General features: G+C 41.4%; 1 protein-coding gene across 4 annotated transcripts in view; it reads left to right on the forward strand.

The window, feature by feature from the left end:
- Positions 1–19106, forward strand: part of bcorl1 (BCL6 corepressor-like 1) — a 212139-nt gene extending 193033 nt beyond the window's left edge. For all 4 annotated transcript variants that reach the window (XM_059977160.1, XM_059977163.1, XM_059977161.1 and 1 more), the window contains 2 exons: positions 81–228; positions 11869–19106. In XM_059977160.1, the coding sequence (XP_059833143.1) occupies positions 81–228; positions 11869–12163 (443 nt within the window). In that variant the 3' untranslated portion in view covers positions 12164–19106. The remainder of the gene's footprint in view (positions 1–80; positions 229–11868) is intronic.
- Positions 19107–24653: the final 5547 nt, after the last annotated feature.

Consider the following 24653-nt stretch of genomic DNA (forward strand, 5'->3'; position numbering starts at 1 on the left):
TTTAAAATACTTATATAGTCTAATGTACAAACAAAAGTATGTAATTAGATGGATGTAATGATTCTATTTCAATTTTTCAGAGCAGGATAAGGAGATCGTTTGTAACATTTTGGCAAATCCCCCTGGCTTTGACGAAGAGGATGATGAGGATACCAATTACTTTGTATTTGAGTTTTCGGAAAAGCCTCTTCTTGCATGTTACAATATACAAGCTTCCCTTTCTCATGGGTAAGAGTTGGATTCTAAATCAGCAAATTCAGAAGATATTACAAGAATTTAATTTTGTTGACAGTGTCTTATTTTATGGCGGTTTGGGTCAAGCATGGTATCTCATTGGAATTTGGATCAAGAAGGTAAAACAAATGAGGACTAAGGAATCATTGTACTCCAAATGGCTTAAGGTAGAAAAAATCTGGATGTTTTGTTGCCAGAATCTAGCATGCTGCCAACATTACCATGCTCACTTACCTAATTAGAATTGTGTTAGATTGATATGTATGACATAAATTGCGGCGCTACTTCACCATTAAGTTATCTCTCTCCTCCAATCTCTAGGACAGGTGGGCTAAACTTGCATGAATTCATACAAGGAAAAATCAGAATTTAAGAGCATGTCAAGAATGGGAGAAATCCCTGTTGTCATAACACAGTATTCACAATAACCTGGAGGGGCTGTGGGAAAATTGCTATTTTATTAGTGTTAATAACATAGACATTTGATTAACTTAAAAAACAAAAAACACGAAATGCTGGCAGAACTCAGCAGGCCAGACAGCATCTATGGGAGGAGATAATAACGATGTTTCGGGTGGAAACCCTTCATCAAGAGTGAAGTAACGTGGGATGGTCGAGGGGGGGGATAAGAAGTGGGGGGAGGGATAGAGAGCTGGGAAATGGGCTAGGGGGAAGTTGGAGAATTATGGGAAATAAAAGAGAAAGAAAGGTAGGGCTGGGGGAAAAAAGAGAGAGAAAGAGAACCAGACTAAAATAATAGGTAGGGATGGGGGTAAGGGTGGGGGGCAGGGGTATCAATGGAGGTCAGTGAGTTGGATGTTCATGCCGGCAGGAAGGAGGTTACCGAGGCGGGAGGTAAGGTATTACCTCCATCGACCTGCGTGTGGCCTCATCTTGACGGTAGAGGAGGCCATGGACAGACATGTCGGAGTGGGAGTGGTCTGTGGAATTGAAGTGTGTGGCCACAGGGAGATCCCACCACTGCATTCTCCCCTCGACCATTCCATGTTATTTCACTCCTGATGAGGGGTTTTGGCCCGAAACATCATTATTACCTCCTCCCATAGATACTGTCTGGCCTGCTGAGTTCTGCCAGCATTTCGTGTTTTTTGTTTTTTTTTATTTCCAGCATCTGCAGATTCACTCGTGTTGCATTTGATTAACTTGATGGCTTGCAGTGAATTGCAAGAAAAAATAGCACTAATTTAGCAGCATTTAAATGCATCGTATTAGTCTGATTAATTTTCTTCCAAGGAATCGTATGTTTATCAGACGGTCAATATTTTGAGTCTTGAAATATTGACTGTTGTGAAATTGAAGTTAATTTGGAAATTTACAGTCACGCATATGAGTGTTTGAATGATGAACTAGAATAGGAATCATAGCCCCTCAAGTTTGTGCCATCATTCAGTGCTTGCGATTATGGCCTACTGTCCATTGACAGAACCAAGCATAGACTAGGTCACTATTTTACAGCGTACTTGTGTTCTTACTTCAATGGCTACCTTGAGATTCCAATTGCATGCCATTTCAATTCCCAGTGGAGAGTTGTCCTGACTATCCTTGGTCTTCTCCACTAAGCAATGAGGCCAAACACAAACCAGGAAGACACAACCTCGTATTCTGCTTAGCTAGCATTCATCCCTATGGTATGAATGTTCAATTTTTCTATTTCAGGTAATCGACTTCCTCTGTGTTCCTTTTCTACCCCCACTAGTCCCTCTCTCACTTTGAGCTTATGTTTTACTAATTCACTTTTCACTCTCTTTAATGCCAGTGGAAACTAACCTTGCCTGTTGAATCTGTTCTCACAAGACGATCACCCATTTATCGGCATTGTAGATCTTCCCTGAGATGCTTCCAGTGTGTTTACATGGGAAGTTTCCAGTATATTTCCAGAGAAACATGGAAAATAGGAACAAGAGTAGGCCATTTTGCCTGGCTAATGTAACAACCATTTCATTAGGCCCTTCATCAATTCAGTTAAAGTTGAGGCTTCAGTATTAATTCCTGTGGCAATAACCTGTGCCAACAAGAAAAAGACTCATTCATGCCTACTTCCTCATTCCTGATACAAGCACATTTTCTAGCCATATTAATATTTACCTCCAATACCATAAGTTTTTGTTTTGCACATTTATCTTTGTGGCATTTTATCAAATGTCTTCTGGATATGTAAATATAATTCGGATGTTCCTTTTATCCGCGGCACAGGGCATTCCAGAACTTTTTATCTCTTTGTAAAGCAGTGCTGACTTAGTCTGATTGCTCTGAAGTATTTAGGTTCCTTTCTGTACCATTTTTTTCATTTTCTCACTGCTGGATGTTATGCTACAAGATTGTAGTTTCCCTCTTTCTCCTTCCCTTTACGCTTAAAGGAATTAAATTTGCTAATTTTCAACCAGAGACCAATCTTGAATCAAGGGGATTTTCTAAAGTTAAAAGAATAGCAACATCTGTCTCACTAGATTTCCTGAGACACAGAGCAGACTCAATGAGCTGGATTGCCTAATTCTGGTCTTATGGTCTTAGAAACTTCATTATCACCCGAGGATGTGGTTCACCAACTCCCAGAAGCTTGTCACTTGTAGATTTAATGGGTTGCTCTGCTTGACTTCCCTAATGATTTGTAATTTTCTAGACTTCCACCCCTACTTACAGCTATTTCTGAGATGTTACTCATTTCCTCTATAATGGAGACTGACTCTAAAATTCCCATGTTTTTCATGTGCCATCTCCTTGCCTTCCATTACTACTTCCACAAAAGTCAGTTTCTGTAGGTCCAATGCTTACTTCATTAACTTTTATAAATAACTATAGAAGTTCGTACTGTGGCAACCCACTTCCTAGCACACTCGAACTGGCTCACAAATAGCGCGCCGGCAAAAAGGCCAGCCCCAAAAGGGCGCCAAGTCTGCTTCACCAACAAGGGGAAAAGCCCGCGCGCGGGACTGTGAATATGTGCCCACTACAGCATCTGCGCCTGGGGAGGGCGGGATCAAGGAGGCTTTAAAGCGAGGCCGCGAAGTTCGAATAAAATCTTTTTTAACTGCAGTTTACCGACTCCATGTCGTTATTTCAGCGCTGCGTGTAGCACACCGCTACAATTGGTGACCCTGACGGCCCAAACGATATTTGGGCCAAAGATGACCGACGCTGCATCTGTTCATGCAGTTCCATTGAAACTGCCAAGCTTCTGGACGCTGCAACCTCACCAATGGTTCCAGCAAGCAGAAGCCCAATTCCACCTTCGGCAGATAACCTCGGAGGACACACGTTACTACTACGTGGTGAACTCCCTCAACCAGGACGCAGCGGCCGAGGTTGAGGAGTTCATACAGTCTCCCCCAGTGGATGGCAAATACATGGAATTCAAAGCCCTGCTCATAAGGACTTTTGGACTCTCACGGCGCGAGCGGGCTGCCCGCTTACTGCACCTGGATGGTTTGGGAGAAAGATTTCTTTAATGAATGAGATGTTGTCTCTGGCCGGAGGATACAAGCCCTGGAGCAACTGCCCGAGGACATATGCCTGCTGCTGTGCGACGCAGATTTCAGTGACCCCCGGAAGGTGGCAGCCCAGGCGGACTTGCTGTGGAACGCCAAGAAGGAGAGTGGGGCATCCGTCGCACAGATCACCAGGCCACGCTCCCAGCAGCAAACCAGACCAGGCCCGGCCACAGAGCTCGCTAACCCCAGAGGCAGGGGTGAGGAGACCAAAGAACAATGGTGCTTTGGTGCAATGGTGCAGAAGCCCGCCGCTGTAGCCCACCCTGCAAGTTCCCGGGAAACGCCAAGTCCAGCTGGGATAGCTTCCTGTATGTGTCGGACAAGCAGTCGGGACGCTGTTTTTGGGTCGACACCGGTGCAGAGATCAGCGTCTTACCTCTGACGAGTTACGACACCCGCAACAGAGAACCGGGTCCCTGAGGGCCACGAACGGCAGCACAGTATGGCACCCGTACGGTGCAGCTACAGTTTGGCTCCAGCCAGTTCACGTGGAACTTCACACTGGCCGCCGTAGCCCAACCGCTTCTGGGTGCGGATTTTTTGCGGTCTCACAGCCTACTGGTCAACCTGCCGAGCAGAGACTGATCCACACCGAGACCGTTCAGACGTTCTCCCTGGGTGAAGCCCAGTTGCCAGCCCCACACCTCGACTCCATCACGCTGTCCGACAACGACTTCACCAGGGTCCTGGCGGATTTCCCATCGGTTCTGGCACCACAGTTCACAGCGGCCGTGCCCAGGCACGGCGTACAGCACCACATCCCGACCCAGGGACCACCCCTCCACGCCCGTGCTCGAAGGCTTCCCCCGGACAAGCTCCGACTGGCGAAGGAGGAGTTCAAGAGGATGGAGGAATTGGGAATCATACGGTGGTCCGACAGCCCATGGGCCTCCCCGCTGCACATGGTGCCCAAAGCATCAGGGGGCTGGAGACCATGCGGCGACTACCGCAGGCTGAACGAGGCTACAACACTGGACCGCTACCCTGTGCCGCACATTCAGGACTTTGCAGCAAACCTGCATGGCGCATGGATCTTCTCCAAGGTATTCCTCGTCCGGGGATACCATCAAATCCTGATGCATCCGGACGACGTCCCCAAAACGGCACTCATCACCCCATTTGGCCTTTTCGAGTTCCTCCGCATGCCATTCGGCCTGAAAAACGCCGCACAGACGTTTCAGCCGTTAATGGACGCGGTTGGACGTGACCTGGACTTCGCTTTCATCTATTTGGACGACATCCTCATAGCCAGCAGCAGTCGTCAGGAGCATCTGTCCCACCTCTGTCAACTCTACGCCTGACTGAGTGTATACGGCCTGACAATCAACCCGGCCAAATGCCAGTTCGGGCTCGACACCATCGACTTCCTGGGCCACAGGATCACTACAGATGGGGCAAACCCTCTGCCCGCTAAAGTAGACGCAGTCTGCCATTTCCCCCGACCCAACACAATCAAAGGCCTTCAGGAATTCGTGGGTATGGTAAATTTCTACCACCACTTCCTCCCTTCAGCTGCCTGAATCATGCGCCCCCGTTTGCCCTGATGTCGGGTCCGGGCAAGGACATTACCTGGGATGAGGAGTCCGCCGCCGCTTTCATTAAAACAAGAGAAGCCTTGGCAAATGCCGCGATGCTAGTGCACCCCAGAATGGAAGTCCCTACCGCCCTCACAGTGGACGCATCTAACATGGCAGTCGGTGGGACACTGGAGCAACTCATCGAGGGTTGCTGGCAACCCCTGGCATTTTTCAGCAAACACCTGCGACCACCCAATTTCAAATACAGTGCTTTTGACCGGGAACTGTTGGTGCTATACCTGGCAATCCGGCATTTCAGATACTTCTTAGAAGGTCGGCCCTTCACCGCGTTCACAGACCACAAGCCGCTTACCTTTACGTTCACGAAGGTGTCCGATCCCTGGTCGTCCCGCCAGCAGCGCCATCTGTCCTACATCTCTGAATACAGGATGGATGTCTGGCACGTCTCGGGTAAGGACAATGTCGTGGCGGACGCGCTCTCTCGCTCTAACATTCATACCCTTTCCCAAGCGGTAGACTTTGAGGCGCTGGCAGCAGCAGGCAGACGAGGAGATCCCTAGTTACAGAACCGCAGTCTCCGGTTTGCAGCTCCAGGACCTCCCCATAGGCCCAGGTGAGAGGACCCTACTCTGTGACATCACCACTGGCCAACCCCGTCCCGTTGTCCCGGCAGCCTGGCGGCAGCGCATTTTCTGCTCCATTCATAACTTAGCGCGTCCCTCCATCAGGACAACCGTCCGGATGGTCTCCAGCAGGTTCGTTTGGCACGGACTCCCCAAGCAAGTCAGTGAATGGGTCAAAACGTGCATGCATTGCCAGACGGCCAAGGTGAAGAGGCACACCAAAGCTCTGCCGCAGCAGTTCCACCCTACCCACTGGTGTTTCGACCACATTCATGTGGATATTGTGGGCCCCCTGCCAGTGTCGCGAGGAGCGTGGAACCTCCTCACTATCGTGGACCGGTTCACCAGATGGCCAGAGGCGATCCCGCTCACCGACACCACCTCCGAATCTTGTGCCCGGGCACTGATCGCCACCTGGGTATTCCGCTTTGGTGTACCGGCCCACATTACCTCCGACTGAGGTGCCCAGTTCACCTCCAGCCTGTGGTCAGCTATGGCCAGCCTTTTGGGGACACAGCTGCACCACACAACTGCCTACCACCCACAGTTGAACGGACTGGTGGAGTGCTTCCACCGTCACCTGAAGTCAGCTCTCATGGCCCGCCTGAGAGGAGCTAACTGGGTGGACGAGCTTCCCTGGGTCCTACTCGGCATCCGCACGGCGCCCAAAGATGATCTGCACACCTCGTCAGCCGAGTTGGTGTACGGCGCACCCCAGGTCGTCCCCAGGGAGTTCATACCAGCCCCAAGGGGGCACGAGGAAGAACCCGCAGCAGTCCTGGGCAGACTATGTGAGAGGCTTGGCAACCTGGCCCCCATACCCACTTCACAGCATGGGCAGAACCCGACCTGTGTACCCAAAGACCTGCAGAACTGTAAGTTTGTGTTTGTACGAAGGGGCGGGCATTGGCCACTGCTACAGCGGCTGTACGAGGGGCCGTTTACGGTGATCAGGAACAACGGGTCCACGTTCGTGCTGGACGTTGGGGGGAGAGAGGAGGTTTTCATGGTGGACCGACTCAAACCGGCCCATGTGGACGTGGTGCAACCGGTTGAGTTTCCGGCACCGCGGCACAGAGGCCGACCTCCCAAACAGGGTCCAGCCCAGACTGTGGACATTGGTGGGTGTATCGCCGGTTCTGGGGGGAGGGGGGTTATGTGGCGACCCACTTCCTAGTGCACTCAAACCGGCTCACAAATAGCCAGTGCGCCAGCATAAAGGCCAGTCCCAAAAGGGCGCCAAATCTGCTTCACCAACAAGGGGAAAAGCCCGCACGGGACTGTGGATACGTGCCTCCTACAGCATCCGCGCCCGGGGAGGGTGGGATCAGGGAGGCTTTAAAGCGAGGCCACGAAGTTCGAATAAAATCTTTAACTGCAGTTTACTGACTCAGTGTTGTTATTCCAGCGCTGCGTGTAGCACACCGCTACAGTACTATATTAATATTCTGGCTAGCTATATCTCATAATGCAAATTTTTCTATCTTATTAATCTTTGAGTCATTATTTGCTGTATTTTTATATTATAACCAGTTGTCTAACCTGCAATTACATAATTTGATTTTTTGTCTTTAAGTTTGATGCTGTCTTTATTTAACTTATTGCAACATCTATTTCTTGCTTGAACCTATTATTCTGTGTTTTCTGAAAGATCCTCTTAAATTAATCTGTGATCATCATACATTCATAGAAAACTACAATGCAGAAACAGACCCTTTGGCCCATCTAGTCCAGGCTAAACCATTTAAACTGCCTACTCCCATTGAACTGCACCCAGACCATAGCCCTCCAAGCCCCTTTGAAATTGACATCATCACTTGCGCTGACAGCTCATTCCACACTCTTACCACTCTAACCCAACCTCAGTGGAAAAAGCCTCCTTGCATTTATCCTGTCTGTTTCATTCCTGATTTTGTATACTCCCCTCAATCATTAATGTTCTAGGGAATAAAGTTCTCACCTGTGCAATCTTTCCTTATAACTCATGTCCTCCAGTCCTGGCAACATCTTTGTAAATTTTCTATGTACTCTTTAAATTTTATTTACATCTTTGCTGTAGGCAGGTGACCAAAAGTGCACACAATATTCCAAATTGGGCCTCATCGACGTCTTAAAGAACGTCAACATAATATCCCAGCTACTGTACTCAAAAAGCCAATGTGCTGAAAGCTTTCCTAATGATCCTATTTACCTGTGACACCACTTTCAATGAGTTATGGACCTGTATTCCCTTGTTTTCTACTGCACTCTTCAGTGTCCTTGCTTGCACTGTGTATGACCTATGCTAGTTGGTCCTACTGAAGTGCAAAACTTCGTACTTGTCTGCATTAAATTCCATCTGTCGTTTTTCAACCCAGTAGTCCAGCTGGTCTAGCTCCTTCAAGGTTTGATAGTCTTCCTTGCTGTCCACTACACCCCCCAATCTTGGTGCATCTGCAAATTTATCAATCCAGTTAATCATATTACCATCCGTATTGGTGATAAAGATGGTAAACAACAGCGGACACAGCACCGATCCCTGGGACACTCCGCTAGGCATAGGCTTCCAGTCAGAGAGGCAACCGTGTACTACCACTCTCTGGCTTCCCCCTGAAAGCTAATGTCTAATCCAGTTTACTACCTTATCTTGAATGCCAAGTGACTGAGCCTTCCTGACCAACCTCCCATGCGACACCTTGTCAAATGCCTTGTTGAAGTCCATATAGACAACATGCACTGCCTTGCTTTCATCAACTTGGACTTTTTTCCTGACTAGTAATGCCACTCCTCCCACTTCAATCCTTCCAGTTCTATCATGTCTACAGTACTACTTGCATTGAAATATATGCAACTCAGAACATTAGTCCCACCATGTCCAACATTTTGATTCCTGACTTTGAGGTCTTAACATCATCTGATTCTGCAACCAATCCACTATCTGTTTAAGTCCCAGTTTAAACCCACCATGCAGTACCAGCAAGCCCTCCCATTAGGATACAGTGGCATGCAAAAGTTTAGGCACCCCCAGTCAAAATTTCTGTTACTGTGAATAGCTAAGCGAGTAAAAGATGACCTGATTTCCAAAAGGCATAAAATTAAAGATGAAACATTTCTTTAATATTTTAAGCAGGATTACTTTCTTATTTTCATCTTTTACGGTTTCAAAATTTAAAAAAATGGAAAAGGGCCCAAAGCAAAAGTTTGGGCACCCTGCATGGTCAGTACTTAGTAACACCCCCTTTGGCAAGTATCAGAGCTTGTAAACACCTTCTGTAGCCAGTTAAGAGTCTTCCGATTCTTGTTTGGGGGATTTTTGCCCATTCTTCCTTGTAAAAGGCTTCTAGTTCTGTGAGATTCTTGGGCCATCTTGCATGCACTACTCTTTTGAGGTCAATCCACAGATTTTCGATGATGTTTAGGTCGGGGGACTGTGAGGGCCATTGCAAAGCCTTCAGCTTGCACTTCTTGAAATAGTCCGTTGTGGATTTTGAGGTGTGCTTAGGATCAAATCCTGTTGTAGAAGCCATCCTCTTTTCATCTTCAGCTTTTTTACGGACAGTGTGATGTTTGCTTCCAGAATTTGCTGGTATTTAATTGAATTAATTCTTCCCTCTACCAGTGAAATGTTCCCCGTGCCACTGGCTGCAACACAAGCCCAAAGCATGATTGATCCATCCCCGAGCTTAACAGTTGGAGAGGTTTCTTCTCATAAAATTCTGCATCCTTTTTTCTCCAAACTTACCTTTACTCATTGCGGCCAAAAAGTTCTATTTGAACTTCATCAGTCCACAGGACTTGTTACCAAAATGCATCAGGCTTGTTTCGATGCTCCTTTGCAAAGTTCTGATGCTGAATTTTGTGGTGAGGACGCAGGAAAGGTTTTCTTCTGATGACTCTTCCATGAAGGTCATATTTGTGCAGGTGTCGCTGCACAGTAGAACAGTGCACCACCACTCCAGTGTCTACTAAATCTTCCTGAAGGTCTTTTGTCTTTCTAGCAATCCTATGAGCAGTTCTCTCGGAAAGTTTTCTTTGTCTTCCAGACCTAACTTGATGTCCACCGTTCCTGTTAACTTCCATTTCTTAACTACATTACGAACTGAGGAAACGGCTACCTGAAAACACTTTGCTACATTCTGATAGCTGTCCCCTGCTTTGTGGGCATCATTTATTTTAATTTTCAGAGTGCTAGGCAGCTGCTGATAATTGGGACAAAGTTTGAGGAGTCAGGGTATTTATAAAGCTTTGACATTTGCATCACCTGGCCTTTCACAAGCCATAGCACTAACAAGCTAATTAAGGTCTGAGACCTTGGTAAAAGTTATCTGAGAGCTCAAATCTCTTGGGGTGCCCAAACTTTTGCATGGTGCTCCTTTCCTTTTTTTCACTCTAAAATTGTACAAAACAAAAATAATACACTAATCTTGCTTAAAATGTTGAAAAGAATGTTTCATCTTTATCTTTACAACTTTTGCAGATCAGTTCACTTTCTGCTCACTTAACTATTCACAGTAACAGAAACTTTGACCAGGGGTGCCCTAACTTTTGCATGCCAATGTATTAGTCCTCAAGTTTAGGTGTAAATTTTCTTTTCTGTAGAGTTTCCACTTTCCTAGAAGAGAGCCAATAAACCAAAAATCTGAAGTCCTTCCTCCTACACCAAGTCCTTAGACACATGTTAAGCTGTTTAATCTTATTTCTGGCCTCACTAGGATGTTGTACAGGGGCAATCCTGAGATATTGTCCTTTAACTTAGCACCTAACTCCCTAAAGTCACTTTGCAGAACTCCATTCTGTTTTCATTAGGACCTATTTGGACCACTATCTCTGGCTGCCCATCCTTCCACTTGAGAATGTTGAGGACAGTACCTGAAATGTCCCAGATGCTGGCACCTAGGAGGCAAAATACCATCTGGGAATCTCATTCTCATCCTCAGAACCACCTTTCTGTTTCCCTAACTAATGATTCCTCAATCACCAGTTTGTCTCTTCCCAACCCCCCCCCCCCCCCCAATTTCCCTTCTAACCCACAGAGCCAGACTGAGTGCCAGAGACCTGACCACTGTGGCTTTTCTCTACTAAGTCATACCCCTTAATGGTATTGAAAGTGGTATACCTGTCGTGGAGGAGTTTGGCCACAAAGATACTCTGCACTGGTACTTTGTGACTGTCACCCGGTTTCCTTTGTCCTTCACCTTGTTTGTAAATACCTCTCTGTATGTCCTATCACTCCATCAGTCTCCCAGATAATCTGGTGTTTATTCAGTTCCAACTCCATCTCCTTAGAGCCGAGTGTTAGCTGCAGCTGGATGCACTTACTGGAGGTGAAGTCGTCAGGGACACTGGAGCTCTCCCTACCTTCCCGCATCCCACAAGAGGAGAATTTAAACCATCTCTCCTGGCATCCTTGTTGCTCTAACTGTGCAATTGTGAAGAAGGAAACAATAAGTAAACTGAAAAAAAAAATCTACCTACAGCTTTTCATCCTTTCACTCCAGCCTCTTCTTGCTAAAGTCTCAACTCCCCACTCTAACACTGTCCCCTCCAGCAATGGCTGCTCCACTAGCCCCTGTCTTATTTTTATTTGCCCTTGCAATGAATACCGATCTCTGATTGGCCACTGTTCAAATGCTGAAACTCCCACCAAGTGCTGCTTTTTAATGCCAGATGCTGACATGTATGAGTCTCCTCTTGCTTCCAATCTCTGACTGGCCACTGTAATGTTCATGAAATTGAACATCACGGATCTACTGTTCAGATTATCAAGAAATTAGATACTCACTGCCTGTAGCTTCCCATTCATTACTTTAATGTTGTTTTATGCAATTTAAAATGACAACATTTCTTTAACCTAAAAGGCCAGCGATTGGTATGGTTTGATCTATAATGTTGTGATAATTCTGGGGACAGTAGATGAAAAGGTTCATTTTATATCTTGCATTGTGGCAGATTTATACTTAACTTTCTTTTTTCTTGTTTGTGCAGACCTTGTAATTGGTTGGTATTATCCGAAGTTCTTCGAAGACTGAAAATGTCAGTAAGGATTTTTCAGTCCCGCTATCCTCAATTTGAAATTGTCACCATTACTGAAGTAGAATTTTACAAGCAGGTATCCACAAGCCAGGTACATTTTCAGCTCGGGAATCTTCAGTACTACTCCATGGATGGCAGGACGTCTTTGGAATTGGTACGATGTGTACCAGAGCTGTTGGATCTTATTGGTTCTACAGTGGAATTATTAACTGAAGACTGTGAAAAAGTCATTAAATTCACAAGGTGAACCAAAATCATGACTGGTTGATGAACTTTTCCCACCTCAGATAAATGGGAAGTGAATTGAATGGGTACTAACAGGTGTTTACAGTATGCCAGCTGTTATCTCAAATCAGGCATTGACTAGCCATTCTGACAAGTAGTAGAAATAACCGATCAGTTCTGACCTTAAAGTGCAACAGTACAAGGTTTGCTGGGATGTTTAAAGAAAGCATTAGAATATTTTAACTAGGTTCGTTAAAAATATTTTCTAATTATGTTCATGCACATCTAAGTTTGTGATCCATTGACCATGAAAAATCAGTAATGCCAGTGGTACAGTTGATTCTTGTAAAAGAAACATTACTTATTCCTGTTGTTCTCACAATTTCCTCCTTGAAAAGATAACAATTGCTGTATTTAATGCACAATTTAACTACAGTTCTGTATCACACATCAGGTTCCCCCAAGAGGCCTATTAGGTAGCCTGTTCATACTTTCGGAACTATTCTGTCAGTCAACTGCAAGGAGATGGTGAAAATGCCTGGCCACTTAGTGTACTTCTGATTTCATCTACTGCTCTACATGCCTCTCAGGCAGAAGCTTTGACTCAAAAGCAAAACTGTACACATCAGTGAAGCTGAATTTAGGCATTCAGCAGAGTCTAGCTTCAACCTGTCTCCAATGCTTTACTGTGATGCACCATTCTTCATTGAAGAAATACAACTGGGTGTATTTTTTTAAGTGTACTTGTATCTAACTTGCACACAAGTCGAACAAACTGATGTTTTAAACATGATGGGTGCTTTTTTTGAGATGAAAATATCAAGAATCCACTGTATCATAATTAGAACCAAGTTACTAGTGCCTAAAAGGCACATTTTCAACATTCTGAATTAAAATTGTTCTGTTCTTAGCAACCGAGCACACAATTTTGCTAAATACAACATTTAGTAATGACCGTGTATCTTAATGGAATCAATAGTTTCTTTAAGTTAGGCTATATCTAGAAATTGAATGTTTGTACCCTGCAAGTAGGGAGTATGACTTTTTTGCCACAGTAATTTTTCTGGATCTTTATATTACCTTGAGCAGGTTTTATTTTCCAGCTTAAAGCAATTTTAAATCAAAGTTAAACTGATCAAAATTGAACTTGTATGCTAGGATACATGCTGTTTAATAAGATAAAATTGAAAAGCCCACTGGAAATTTTTTTAGTTACTGATAATTACAGCCTAAATTATAATCTCTACAACGCTGAGATGATGCACTTTATGTTGACTGCTTGTTGAGTTGCACCATTGGCTTTCTGTACTGCTGCCATTAGACAATTTAAAGTTAAATATTTATTTAAAAGGAAGAAAGTTTTTTTTAAAAAAAAGACACAGAAGCTTGTCTCCTTGAATGACAAAGCTGATTCAAAACGTTTTCAGCTATATTTGTGAGAAATCAACATTCCATTTTTGCCAGTTAAGTCAAAACATGGAGCTAAAATCTAATAAATTTTCATTTTGGAATAACATCAACAATAAAATCACATTTCAGTTGGAGTAGATTTCATTACATATCAGAAAGAAATTATCTAGGTTTAAAGAAGTCATGTATTTTCATATTAATGTGACACACTTTGGATGTGCATTGTTGCAAAACTCAGGAATTGGATTGGTGATCTATTTAGTAGATATAACAAATCCAGTAAGGTAGTCTGCTTGGATTTCACTTTAGTTGCAGTGTAATTATAATTCACAGTAAAACCAGATTCCATGCTATTAATAACCCAGAGAATTCTCAGCAGTTGTTGATACTTGGCATACTGATGTCAAGTGTGCAATATGATGCTGCTGATTTTACTGTTGGTAGCAGATTTAAAAAGATGGGGCCTTGCATTGTTGGTATTCAAAATCCTGTGAACGCGGTGTATTTTTTTTAAAGTTCTTATGTGACTGTAGATGCATCAAGCTTCACATTCCCCCAGTCATTCAGTCATTAACTGAATGCCTGCTAAGGATACTGTCTGAAAAACTGCAGTCTAGATGAAGTATACATGGGTGGAACTGATTTATATTTCTGTATTCTGTCAAATGTTAAAATGTCAAGTACCTGCAACATTGCATTCATTGTGCCTGCAGGTTATAATGTGAGAGTTTATGTCTCATTATGTGTAGTGGCCCATGACAAATGCAGCGGAATAGTCCGTCTGTAGTTGTAATGAAATTTCATTGCTTAAAACTCAGCCTTAAATGACATGTGCATAACCTTCCCACTCCGTCTCCTTCATGAGTAAAGTATCAGCAATATGCACACTTCTTCAAAGTGATGAGTATAGAGCAATTCAACCCAAAGTTCCTCCCTCATTTTCTCCAGTCACATTGCATTTCAGAATATACATCCAGCTAATCAGCATGTCACAGGTAATAAGAGCATGAAACTAGTTCTTCTACCCTCACCCCTTCCCTTGTCTCCATTCCCAATGAACACCAGCAGGCCTGCATTATCCTTTGCAGAAGAGTGGGACTTCCCCAGATCCAATCTCTCATTATCTTCTTCTGACTGTAAGTAGAAATACAATCTTTTCAACATATTTAATTTAACCACCTGCAAGTCTCCTTGCAAGGTTAATTCTCTACGTATTCCCATGTTGCTACAAAGCACTGCATTATCATACCCAAATCAAATTATGGACCATCCAGCCTTTCCAAGTGTTCATACCCATTCAGTACCATCTTGACCATCAACTTTCCACTTACTTCTCCCCAAATGAGAAAAGGTATTGAATGTTGAACTTTTAACCCTAATTCTAAGAAGCACATGTGCCATCAAGTCCCAAACCTAAAACATAACCTTTTAAATATCCACTGATACCGTAAAAATATTCCTAATCTGCAAGAGAACACCTTCCTCAGTGAGGAGCATTTAGGCCCCTTTCATACCCCTAACTCAATTTGACTTTGGTTCTCCACCTTCAGCTTTATATTTTCATGCTGTCACCTCACCATCTTTCACTTTGCCACCCCTCTCCCTTACCCCTTCTCACGTCCACATTAATTTCCCTTCCCTTCTTTTCACCTTCTCCGTTCTTGTTCATCTGATTATCATCCTACTTTCCAAAACTTTTGGATGTTGGTCTTGATGTCCCAATGAGCTTTGCTGCTGGATTATATGTAAAAATTGTCTTGAAGCTTGTGACAATGTGCCCAAGTGCTTGAATGACTATAACATACCTTTGGTACCATGCCTCTGTATAGTGCTTTAATGTTAATATGATTTGTGTCCTCAAATGAAGCTTTGTAAAAGCACAGCTCTGTTGTCAGTGACCTTTCCTTGCCTAAAACCTATGTGGTCATTGGACTTGAATGGTTAATTTTCCTTCTCCCTTGTTTCACCCATATGGCATTAAAACTAGTCTCGAATTAGAGTTAAATCCATTATATCTATCTGGTTGCAAAGTATACCTTTATGGAGGTACCAAGACCAATGGTTCTATAAAATATTTAGCAATAAGAATAAGTTAAAATTTCTTGCACATTTATTTTAAGTCTAGCTTTAGTTAATTTGTGTCTTTCCAACTTCATGTAAACCATGCAAAACAAGTCGCCTTCCTTTTGGTATTGACAAACGAAATCTGTTAGAGAAGTAAACAAGACTTTAAATTACAGTTTTCTTATAAACCAGATGACAATATGCCTAAAGAATGGTATTTTAAGCTTATTTTATTCTTACTATTCTTGTTTAACCCTGAGGCGCAATTTTTCTGATTCCTATTATACAATTGAAAACTCAAAGGATATAAAGTTGGTACAGAAACTTAAAAGCTAATGATAATAATCTCAAAACCTTGCATTGTTTCTTGTACAACTGTATATATATACTCCATTTATAAATAACTGCCCATTTTAGCACCCAATTTGTTACCTTGCTGCCAACAGTAAAAGCAATATAAATATTTGCCATGACTAATTAGGTACACTCACAATTATATGCTCTGGATTTATTTCTACTGCAAGATGTGGTTGCTGAAACAAAACTGTACTGTTACTGGCTTTGAACTGAGAGATTAAGTTGAGGCTGCAACTAACATTTGAGGTAAGGGTATAAAAAATTTATGTCACAATTGTAAGTTTTGCAAGTAACCCGCCTGATACATTCAACTCCCTCAATCTACGTCACTAAATTAGATGAACAGATTCTTTATATTACTTGCTGTTTTTGGCACTCTGTCTTTACAACAACATACAAATCTTTTGGGACATTTGCATATTTATACAATTCCTTAAGTATTCAGGTTCATCAGCAGAGCGAATAATAGTTAAAAAAACAAGTGTTACCAGTTCCACTTCTAATTGTTTATATCAGAAAGTGGGTTATACAGCAAATCAACTCTCAAGCAATATGCTCATTGAGTAATGAACACAGATATCTTTGCAAAGTTTTATATTGCATTGCACCATTTACATTATTTTCAGCATCTATTCTCCCATCCCAATTCTGCATTCCATAGGACTTTATTCAGTTAACTGTAAATGATGCAAAAAACAAAAATGCACTTTGTTTTATTATTTCATCAAATAAAAAAGTTATTAGCTGGAATTGATTATTTCTAGAATATTCTAGACCACCTAAATTTTACATTTGTATATAAAAAAAAGATCATTATTGATAGTTCATAAGTCAAAATTGGTTGGGTTATTTAAATGAATACTATTACATATGTCAACTCAATACAGCAGCCAAGATGGTGCCTTCTTCACATATTGTAAATTGTTCCTAAACATGATTGTTGGCAATTAGAAAGTGTTCATAAGACTTACTTTGCTAATCAGCATTTCAAAGGAAAACACTAGCTTATTGCTCATAAAGGAATACATATAATCTTAGACTTTTAACATATTTTATGTCTCTCTGTTTCTAATTACATTACTGTTCAATTCTAGCATTTTCCTTTTTCTTCAGCATTAACATTTTCTTGTAAAGGTGATCATTCTGAATTAAGATAATTACCTCTCATCACTACCGGTGATAAAAATAATTCAAAAATCAGTGTAGTAGCTCAGTCTTATAGTAATTTGACTAAGTGTTTGTTGCCATCTGGGTGCTCAAGGTCTGCTGCAATCTCATTTTATATCCCAGCATTCCTTAATAAAAATGGCACTTCTGTTCAGAAAAACAAATAGCTCAACCGTGTTGAAATCCAATTCTGCTAATTAACTGGGCATATTTTTTATTGCAAAATTTCCAGTGAGATAGCTGAATTTTGGTGCTGCAACATTGCGAAGAATCTGTTGTAGTGTATAAATAAAAGTATTTATCTGTTGAAAACTGCTGCAGTAACCTAAAGTAAACTTATAACAATAGATAAAAACAGAAAATGCCGCAATACTCAGCATGTCATGCAGCATATGTGCAGATAAAAACAGAGTTAATGCTTCAGATCATTCATCTTTCATCAGAGCCATAAAGATTCAAAAACCAAACATTTTAAATTTCAAGGAAGGTTATTTTCTTCATTCTCTACATCCAATCCTCCCCTCCCCCACCCACTCTGCAAAATGTGCTGAATTTTTAGCTTTTCCCCAGTCTTGAAGGTCGTTGAAAAATTAATTCTGTTTTGCTTGCTACCAGTGCTATCTGACTGTTGAGTATTTCCAGTATATTTTGTTTATAGTTTCAGATTTTCAGCATCAGAAGTTTTTTGCTTTTAATAAACTTCTAAAACGAGATGAGGCTACACCTTCATGTACAAATCCTTAGAAGTTTATAAGACTGCTCTGTATATATTTTGTACAGTGTTTGATATTGCTAAAAGGAGTTGGAACCCTGTTGGTTAACTCTTAGTTTATATAAAGAAGTCTGCATTGTCTTGCTGGAAAATTAAAGCAGTTATTATTGGATATTTTGAATTCTTCATGTTTATACGTTTGTTGTTTATATACACCAGAGTTTTTTGTTAAAAAAGTAAATTATTTAGTTGACAGCATATTTCATTTTAAAAATTTAACAAATGTATTGTGTTGATAATATAAGCAATGAGGAACTTAGATGAAAGTCTGTAGACTGGACTTTTTCAGATTTATTTCTAAGAAGCACATAGAGAATAGACCTGGCTGTTTTGTTTACAAAAACAAAGTTGGATTCTGGAATGAATCACACATCACATTTATACAGTTATCTGAAATCAGCTATTAAACTTATTTGGATTATACCTTTTGATTCAGAATTGGATTTACTGCAAGTATAATAACTTCTTCATTCTTCTGTTTAATGATAGATTTGTTTATGATTGCATGTTCTCTCTGTTCCTCATTATCAATAAGGGTTTTGAAAAGTTAAAAGTTGAACCTTCATGAATTATAGATAATTAAGTATATAGTACATGCAATAGTGCTTAAGCAGACATAACTATAAAGGTGCTGATGATTGAGGATGCTCAGTGTGTTACAGTTTGCAGTTCAGTATTCAGGTTGATCAAATTGTTGAATCCAAATTCTAATTGCAGTGATCTGCTTTTTATATATTTCTCATTTCCCTGCTATGTAACTGTAAGCATGTCTATTCATCACTTAGTTATCTTAAAAAAAACTCCCAATAAGAAGAAATTAGTAAGAAATCCAGACCTTAGTGATAATTCAGTTAACAGGTTCAAGCTAATTTCAACCAAAATTGCTTGATTTATTTCAATAGAGCATAATAACAGGAGGACCACAAAATGGGCATCCAACCAAATGCCCTTCCTGTTGGGTAGCTGAGATTAAAATTATTTGTGCAGAATCTCCCCACTAACAGCTTTCTTTACATTTTGAGCAAATGGGATACAAAAGTCTCTTTATTGTTGTTATCACATTTATTTTCCTGTTACTTTTAATTGTTGTTTAACTATGTAAATCTGTTTTTTGCCTTTGATTCTGTATCTCCTTAGCACCAGCCTGGTCCTCCCATCCTACATAAATTTTAATTAAAACAAAAGTGATGCTTTATGTTTTAACAGATGTTTTTCTTCTGTGGCACTAACTCATATCCTTGCAACAAGTATCTGAAGCTTAGTAATCGATACATGAACATGTCTTCAATTAACTTATTTCATTAAGACATGATGAAGAATATTTGTTGTGCTAGTGGGCTGATGCAGCAGATGTGGACCACTACCCATTTTCCCTCTCCCTTCCCCCAACCCTCAAATTTTACTTTGTCCCAGGATAATAGAACAGCTTTTGCATGTTTTTTTTCCCTAAATGAAAATTATGGAAGCCTGGGCCAAAGCTTGATATCGAGAGAATGTGAGGGCTTGTCACTTAGAAGCTAAAGATTTTGACCACAGTTTGTGCAGCTGGAGAATCCGGTGAAGTAGTGTGATTGGGGAGCTGGAAGCTGTGTCTCTCTCAGGACCCTTTGATTGCTGGATGTTTAGTATAGACCAATCAATTTTTGAGGAAAAGAATGGTTAATGAATAGGATTCAGTGGAATCATCAGAGGATCAGAAATCATGGCTTGGTTCAGGTTAGAATACATTGTCAATCATAATACACTGAAAAAAAAGTTTTATGTAATTAAATTTCTGACCCACCATTTGCTAATACGATAGACTCATTTAGCAACTTTGTTCCTAATAACTAAGTGCCACAATATGAACTTAGAGCCACTAAAGGTTTTTACACTCAAGTGTTGATTAACTTCAGTTTTTGTTCAGTGGTTTATTTGTGTTTTATACATTCTTCCCATGAAATTATGGTGGAATCAGGCTGATTGAAATAGATCAGAGATGCATTTGAGCAGGTTGACCATGGTACCGAAAGACCTGGTAGAGTAGAAGAAGAATGACCTGTACCAGCAGTAGAGCAGTTGACTTTATCCTTCTTTCAGACTCCAGAAACAGCCTGCTGTCATGCTCTCCTTGCAGACCAAAAAGACATAGCCCTTTCTCTTGGCAACTCTCGTATGGTGTCAATAGTGCAGTCAAGCAAAGTGCTCTTCTTTAGTTGAAATCCTTGGAGAATTTTCAGATTCCAGATTATTATCCAAAATTGTATAGACAGAGGAGGCCTTCAAAATGCATAAGCCAAACACAGATAATCAGAATTTTTTAGAGGCTTAAAATGCAGCAAACTTTATCTGGGCTATTGCTGGAGCAACTGAGTTTATCATCTCCCGCCAGGAAGGTCCTTCACTTTTTTCCAGCCAGTAATTGCATCAAATCACACTCTTCCCAATTTTGGTGATGTCGCAAGCTATCTCAAACTTCCTGCCCTCTTCCTTCCATCCCCAATTAATCCTATGTTTTACTTTTACCATCAGCACACACTGTACGGTATTATAAATATTAATAGGTAAAATGGAGGGGTGACTTAAACATGTCTGTCAGTCTGTTCAGTGACGATGCTTTTCCAGTGTACTTAGAAAGTTTATGATTATAACCTGAGAATAGTTAGAGATATTTGTAACAAAGAAATCATAGAATTTTACTATACAAAAAGCCATCCAATGTATTGTCATGATAACTCCTCTAGCAAATATCAACTTAGTAGGTACACAGTGTCACAGATAGAAGGGATGGAAGATTCAGCTGGGAGGGCGATGTCTCAAGTGTGTTTATTCACCCAGTTGGAGCATAGGGTGCTCACAAGTAAATGGGCCATTGTGCTTCAAACCATTTCATTACCAAAGACTACTCAAAATCTAACAGGTATGCTCTTTAACAGGATAGAATTATAACTGGCACCCAGAGTAAGGCTATGTGATTATAGGGAGAATGTGCAAACTAAACATATTGGAAGTCAGCATTAAAGCTGAATTACTGGTAATGGAAGGCAGGTGGTCTCCTAGCTCTGCCACTATGCCTCCCACTGTTCTATCACTCTGTGGGGGGAGGAGATATGAGGAAAATAAAGTAAGATTAGTGTAAATGTGTATCTGATGGTGCAAATTCATTAGGCTAAACACTGTTCCATTTAACTTTATTAAGGTGAATGGGGTATAGTGTGCATATGCAACTCCTTATTCTTTGCAGGATGTGAAGGGAGGCCTTAATGGCTTTTCCCAGCCATTGAACATCAGACCACCAAATAGGAGGAAAACAGGAAGAAATGGAGGGTATAAGATGCAGTTAACAATGTATTAGATGTTACTAGGCAGCATGATTTTAGAGATTGGCACCCCAAGAGAATAGTAAGTTAACTTACAAGGTCCTGTTACAAGAACAGATGCCAGGTTACATTCGACTCCAGTCTACCACAAACTGATGAAAATCTGGTGTAGTGGCTCACTGGAGGAGGAGGTGAAAGTTTGAGGAGCAAAAGCATGAACTGTTACTATCCTAAAGTAGTTGTATGAGAACCAGGACCAGAACCTTCATGGTAAGGTTGATGCAGACACACAACAAAATGGTTGGCATGTTGCAAAACTTCCTTGACCAAATGCAAGAAATTACAAGGAGCATGGAAGATCTACCTCTCTGTTCTTGCTTAAATTTGTATGGATGTAGGACAGCATTAGTTTGATGTGTGTCTCTATAGTGTTGTGTGGACAGCCCCATCAGCCAATGCCTCTTGGTTCAGTTGATAGCTACCCATGGAGGTGCTGACATTAACCAGGTCTGTGGAGTCTCACACTGATTTAGGTAGGAGGCTGGCTTCTGCCTGGAGCGCTTCAGTATCAATGACAAGCCTGCAGGGAGGGGCTTAATAACGTCCTTGAACAGAAACATGCCACTCGAGAGCAAATTGCTTTTGTCATTGAGCAGTTAGGTGCCACTCACAAGCGGATCATAGCAATACAAAGGGTAAGAACTCCACCCATCAACAGCTAATGGTTTTCAAGAACCAAGTGACAACATCTGCCAGTAACATCTCCCTTCATAAATGGAAGTGATCGATGAGCAGAATGACACCATATGTGACAGGTCACTCACCTCCATGAGCATCTGTCTTCCTTTGGAGCAGGTACTCACCTTCCTGCATTCATATATCTTCATGAAAGGTGTCCTGCTGTGATTGCAGAGGGGGTGAGTGAACACTGAAGAGCACAGACATCTGTGATTTGGGGTCTATTAACAGTGTCAGCTTTGGGCCTGCAGCTAGAAGTAATGGTATTGTAGCCTGGGTTCCAGCAGGTCTTTGCACTGAGCCTACCCACCAGGGATATCTATTGCATAGGATAAGGACATTAATGTCCTATCACACAAGATTATGATTGGGGGGGAGGGTGGTGAGAAAAGAAATTGTAAAATGATTAAATTAATACTTAGGCTATGTTCTCATAAAGGAGGACACAGAAAAACTCCCAGAGATGTTAGGGAACGAAGGTCCTAGAATGAGGGTGGAACTGAATGAACACAGTAATGAAGTCATTAATAGTCTCAAATAGGGGTTCTAAACTTTGGGTCCATGGACCCCTTGGTTTTTATTTTTTTAATTTTATTTATTTTTTGCACAGCATAACAAAACTTCCAATTTCCAGATCCATTTACATTTCTTCCCCTCACAGATATCAACTATCAGACCAGTTCCATCAAAATACAGACATCACCACAACATCCTATACAAAAGCCCTTATTAGTATAGTGGACAGGTTTACACCTATATACTGCAGAAAAGGTTGCCATGTTTTATGAAAACTATTTGTTTTTGAGTGTACCATACATGTCAAAAAGTCCAAAGGACTGTATTCCATGATTAATTTATGCCAACCATAAAGTCCAGGGGCCTTATCGGATATCCATCAACATAAAATGTTCTTTCTCTCACACAAAGTCAGGATGTTAAAAAGTTTTTGCTGATATGCATTAATAATATGACTGCTGGGTAAGCCTAAGAGAAAAGACACTGGGTCCAGTTCAAGCTCCATCTTCAGAATCTTTTCCATTTCACCTAAAATATCACTCTAGTATGCCTGAAGTTTGGGACAAGTCCAAAAACAGTGAGTGGAAGTTCCAGAATTTACTTTACATTTAGAACACATTGGAGAAGCCCCCGTCTTAAATTACAAGAGGTGATCTGGAGTCAGATGGGCTCTATGCAGAATTTTGAGTTGCAATGCTTTAGTTCTATTGCAAATTGAAAGTTTCTTTGCATTATCACAGATGTCTCCCATGTTTCAGCTGTAATTTCTACTCCCAGCTCTTCCTCCCAGACCCTTCCCAGCTGTTCAGCCTCGCCACAAGAACATTCCCTCAGAATGCTGTAAAAAGTACAAATGGAGACTTCACCCTTTGAACAAAAGACCCTCTTTTCTATGTCAGAACTATAGAAATCAGTTAACAATGATATTTTGTTTTCTGTATATAATCTCTTACCTGAAACAAAAAAGATCCTTATTGGATATATTAAATTTCTGTACTATTTGATTAAAAGACATCGTCATTCCTTCATCAAACAAATTTGGATGGAAAATACCCTGGATTCCAGACCCCTTGTTTAATAGTAGGTGCCCATGGCATAAAAAAGGTTGGGAACCCCTAGTCTAAATGATGACAAATCCTTAGTACCTCATTCTATCACAGAAGTCTAAAGAATAGTGGATGCCCTGGTGGTCATATTCCAAAATTCTGTAGATTCCTGTGCAGTTCCTATAGATTGGATGGTGGTAAATGTAATCACACTGTTTAAAAACTGAAATCAAAAATAGAGAACTATAGAGCAATAAGTGTAATATCAATAATTTGGAAAATGCTGTAATCTATCATCACAGGTGAAAAAACATAACACTTGGGCAGCATTTCTAAGTTGGACAAAGTTAAAATCATAGTTAAATCAGATTTTAATAATGTAGCTAGTAAAAAAGATAGAGAACTAGTTGTTGTGGTTTTATTATGAGGTGAAATTATGAGGGTACAGAATCTTTTATGTTCCTGTTAGGTTGAAAGGAAAGGTTAAAGGTTTGAAAGCACCGTGGTTTTCAAGGGATATTAGAAATTCGGTTCGGAAAAAGAGGGATGTCTACAATAGATATAGGCAGCATGGAGTAAAGGAATTGCTTGAGGAATATAAAGAATGTAAAAGGAATCTTAAGAAAGAGATTAGAAAAGCTAAAAGAAGATACGAGGTTGGTTTGGCAAATAAGGTGAAAGTAAATCTGAAAGGTTTCTACAGTTATATTAAAAGCAAGAGGATAGTGAGGGATAAAATTGGCCCCTTAGAGAATCAGAGTGGTCAGCTATGTGTGGAGCCGACGGAGATGGGAGAGATTTTGATCGATTCTTCTCTTCGGTATTCACTAAGGAGAAGGATATTGAATTGTGTAAGGTGTGGGAAACAAGTAAGGAAGTTATGGAACCTATGACAATTAAAGAGGTGGAAGTACTGGCGCTTTTAAGATATTTAAAAGTGGATAAATCTCCGGGTCCTGACAGGATATTCCCCAGGACCTTGAGGGAAGGTTGTGTAGAGATAGTAGGAGCTCTGACGGAGATCTTTAAGATGTCATTAGAAACGGGGATTGTGCCGGAGGATTGGCGTATTGCTCATGTGGTTCCATTGTTTAAAAAGGGTTCTAGAAGTAAGCCTAGCAATTATAGACCTGTCAGTTTGAC

Source organism: Hypanus sabinus, chromosome 8 (assembly GCF_030144855.1).
Source record: "Hypanus sabinus isolate sHypSab1 chromosome 8, sHypSab1.hap1, whole genome shotgun sequence".
Lineage (NCBI taxonomy): Eukaryota > Metazoa > Chordata > Chondrichthyes > Myliobatiformes > Dasyatidae > Hypanus > Hypanus sabinus.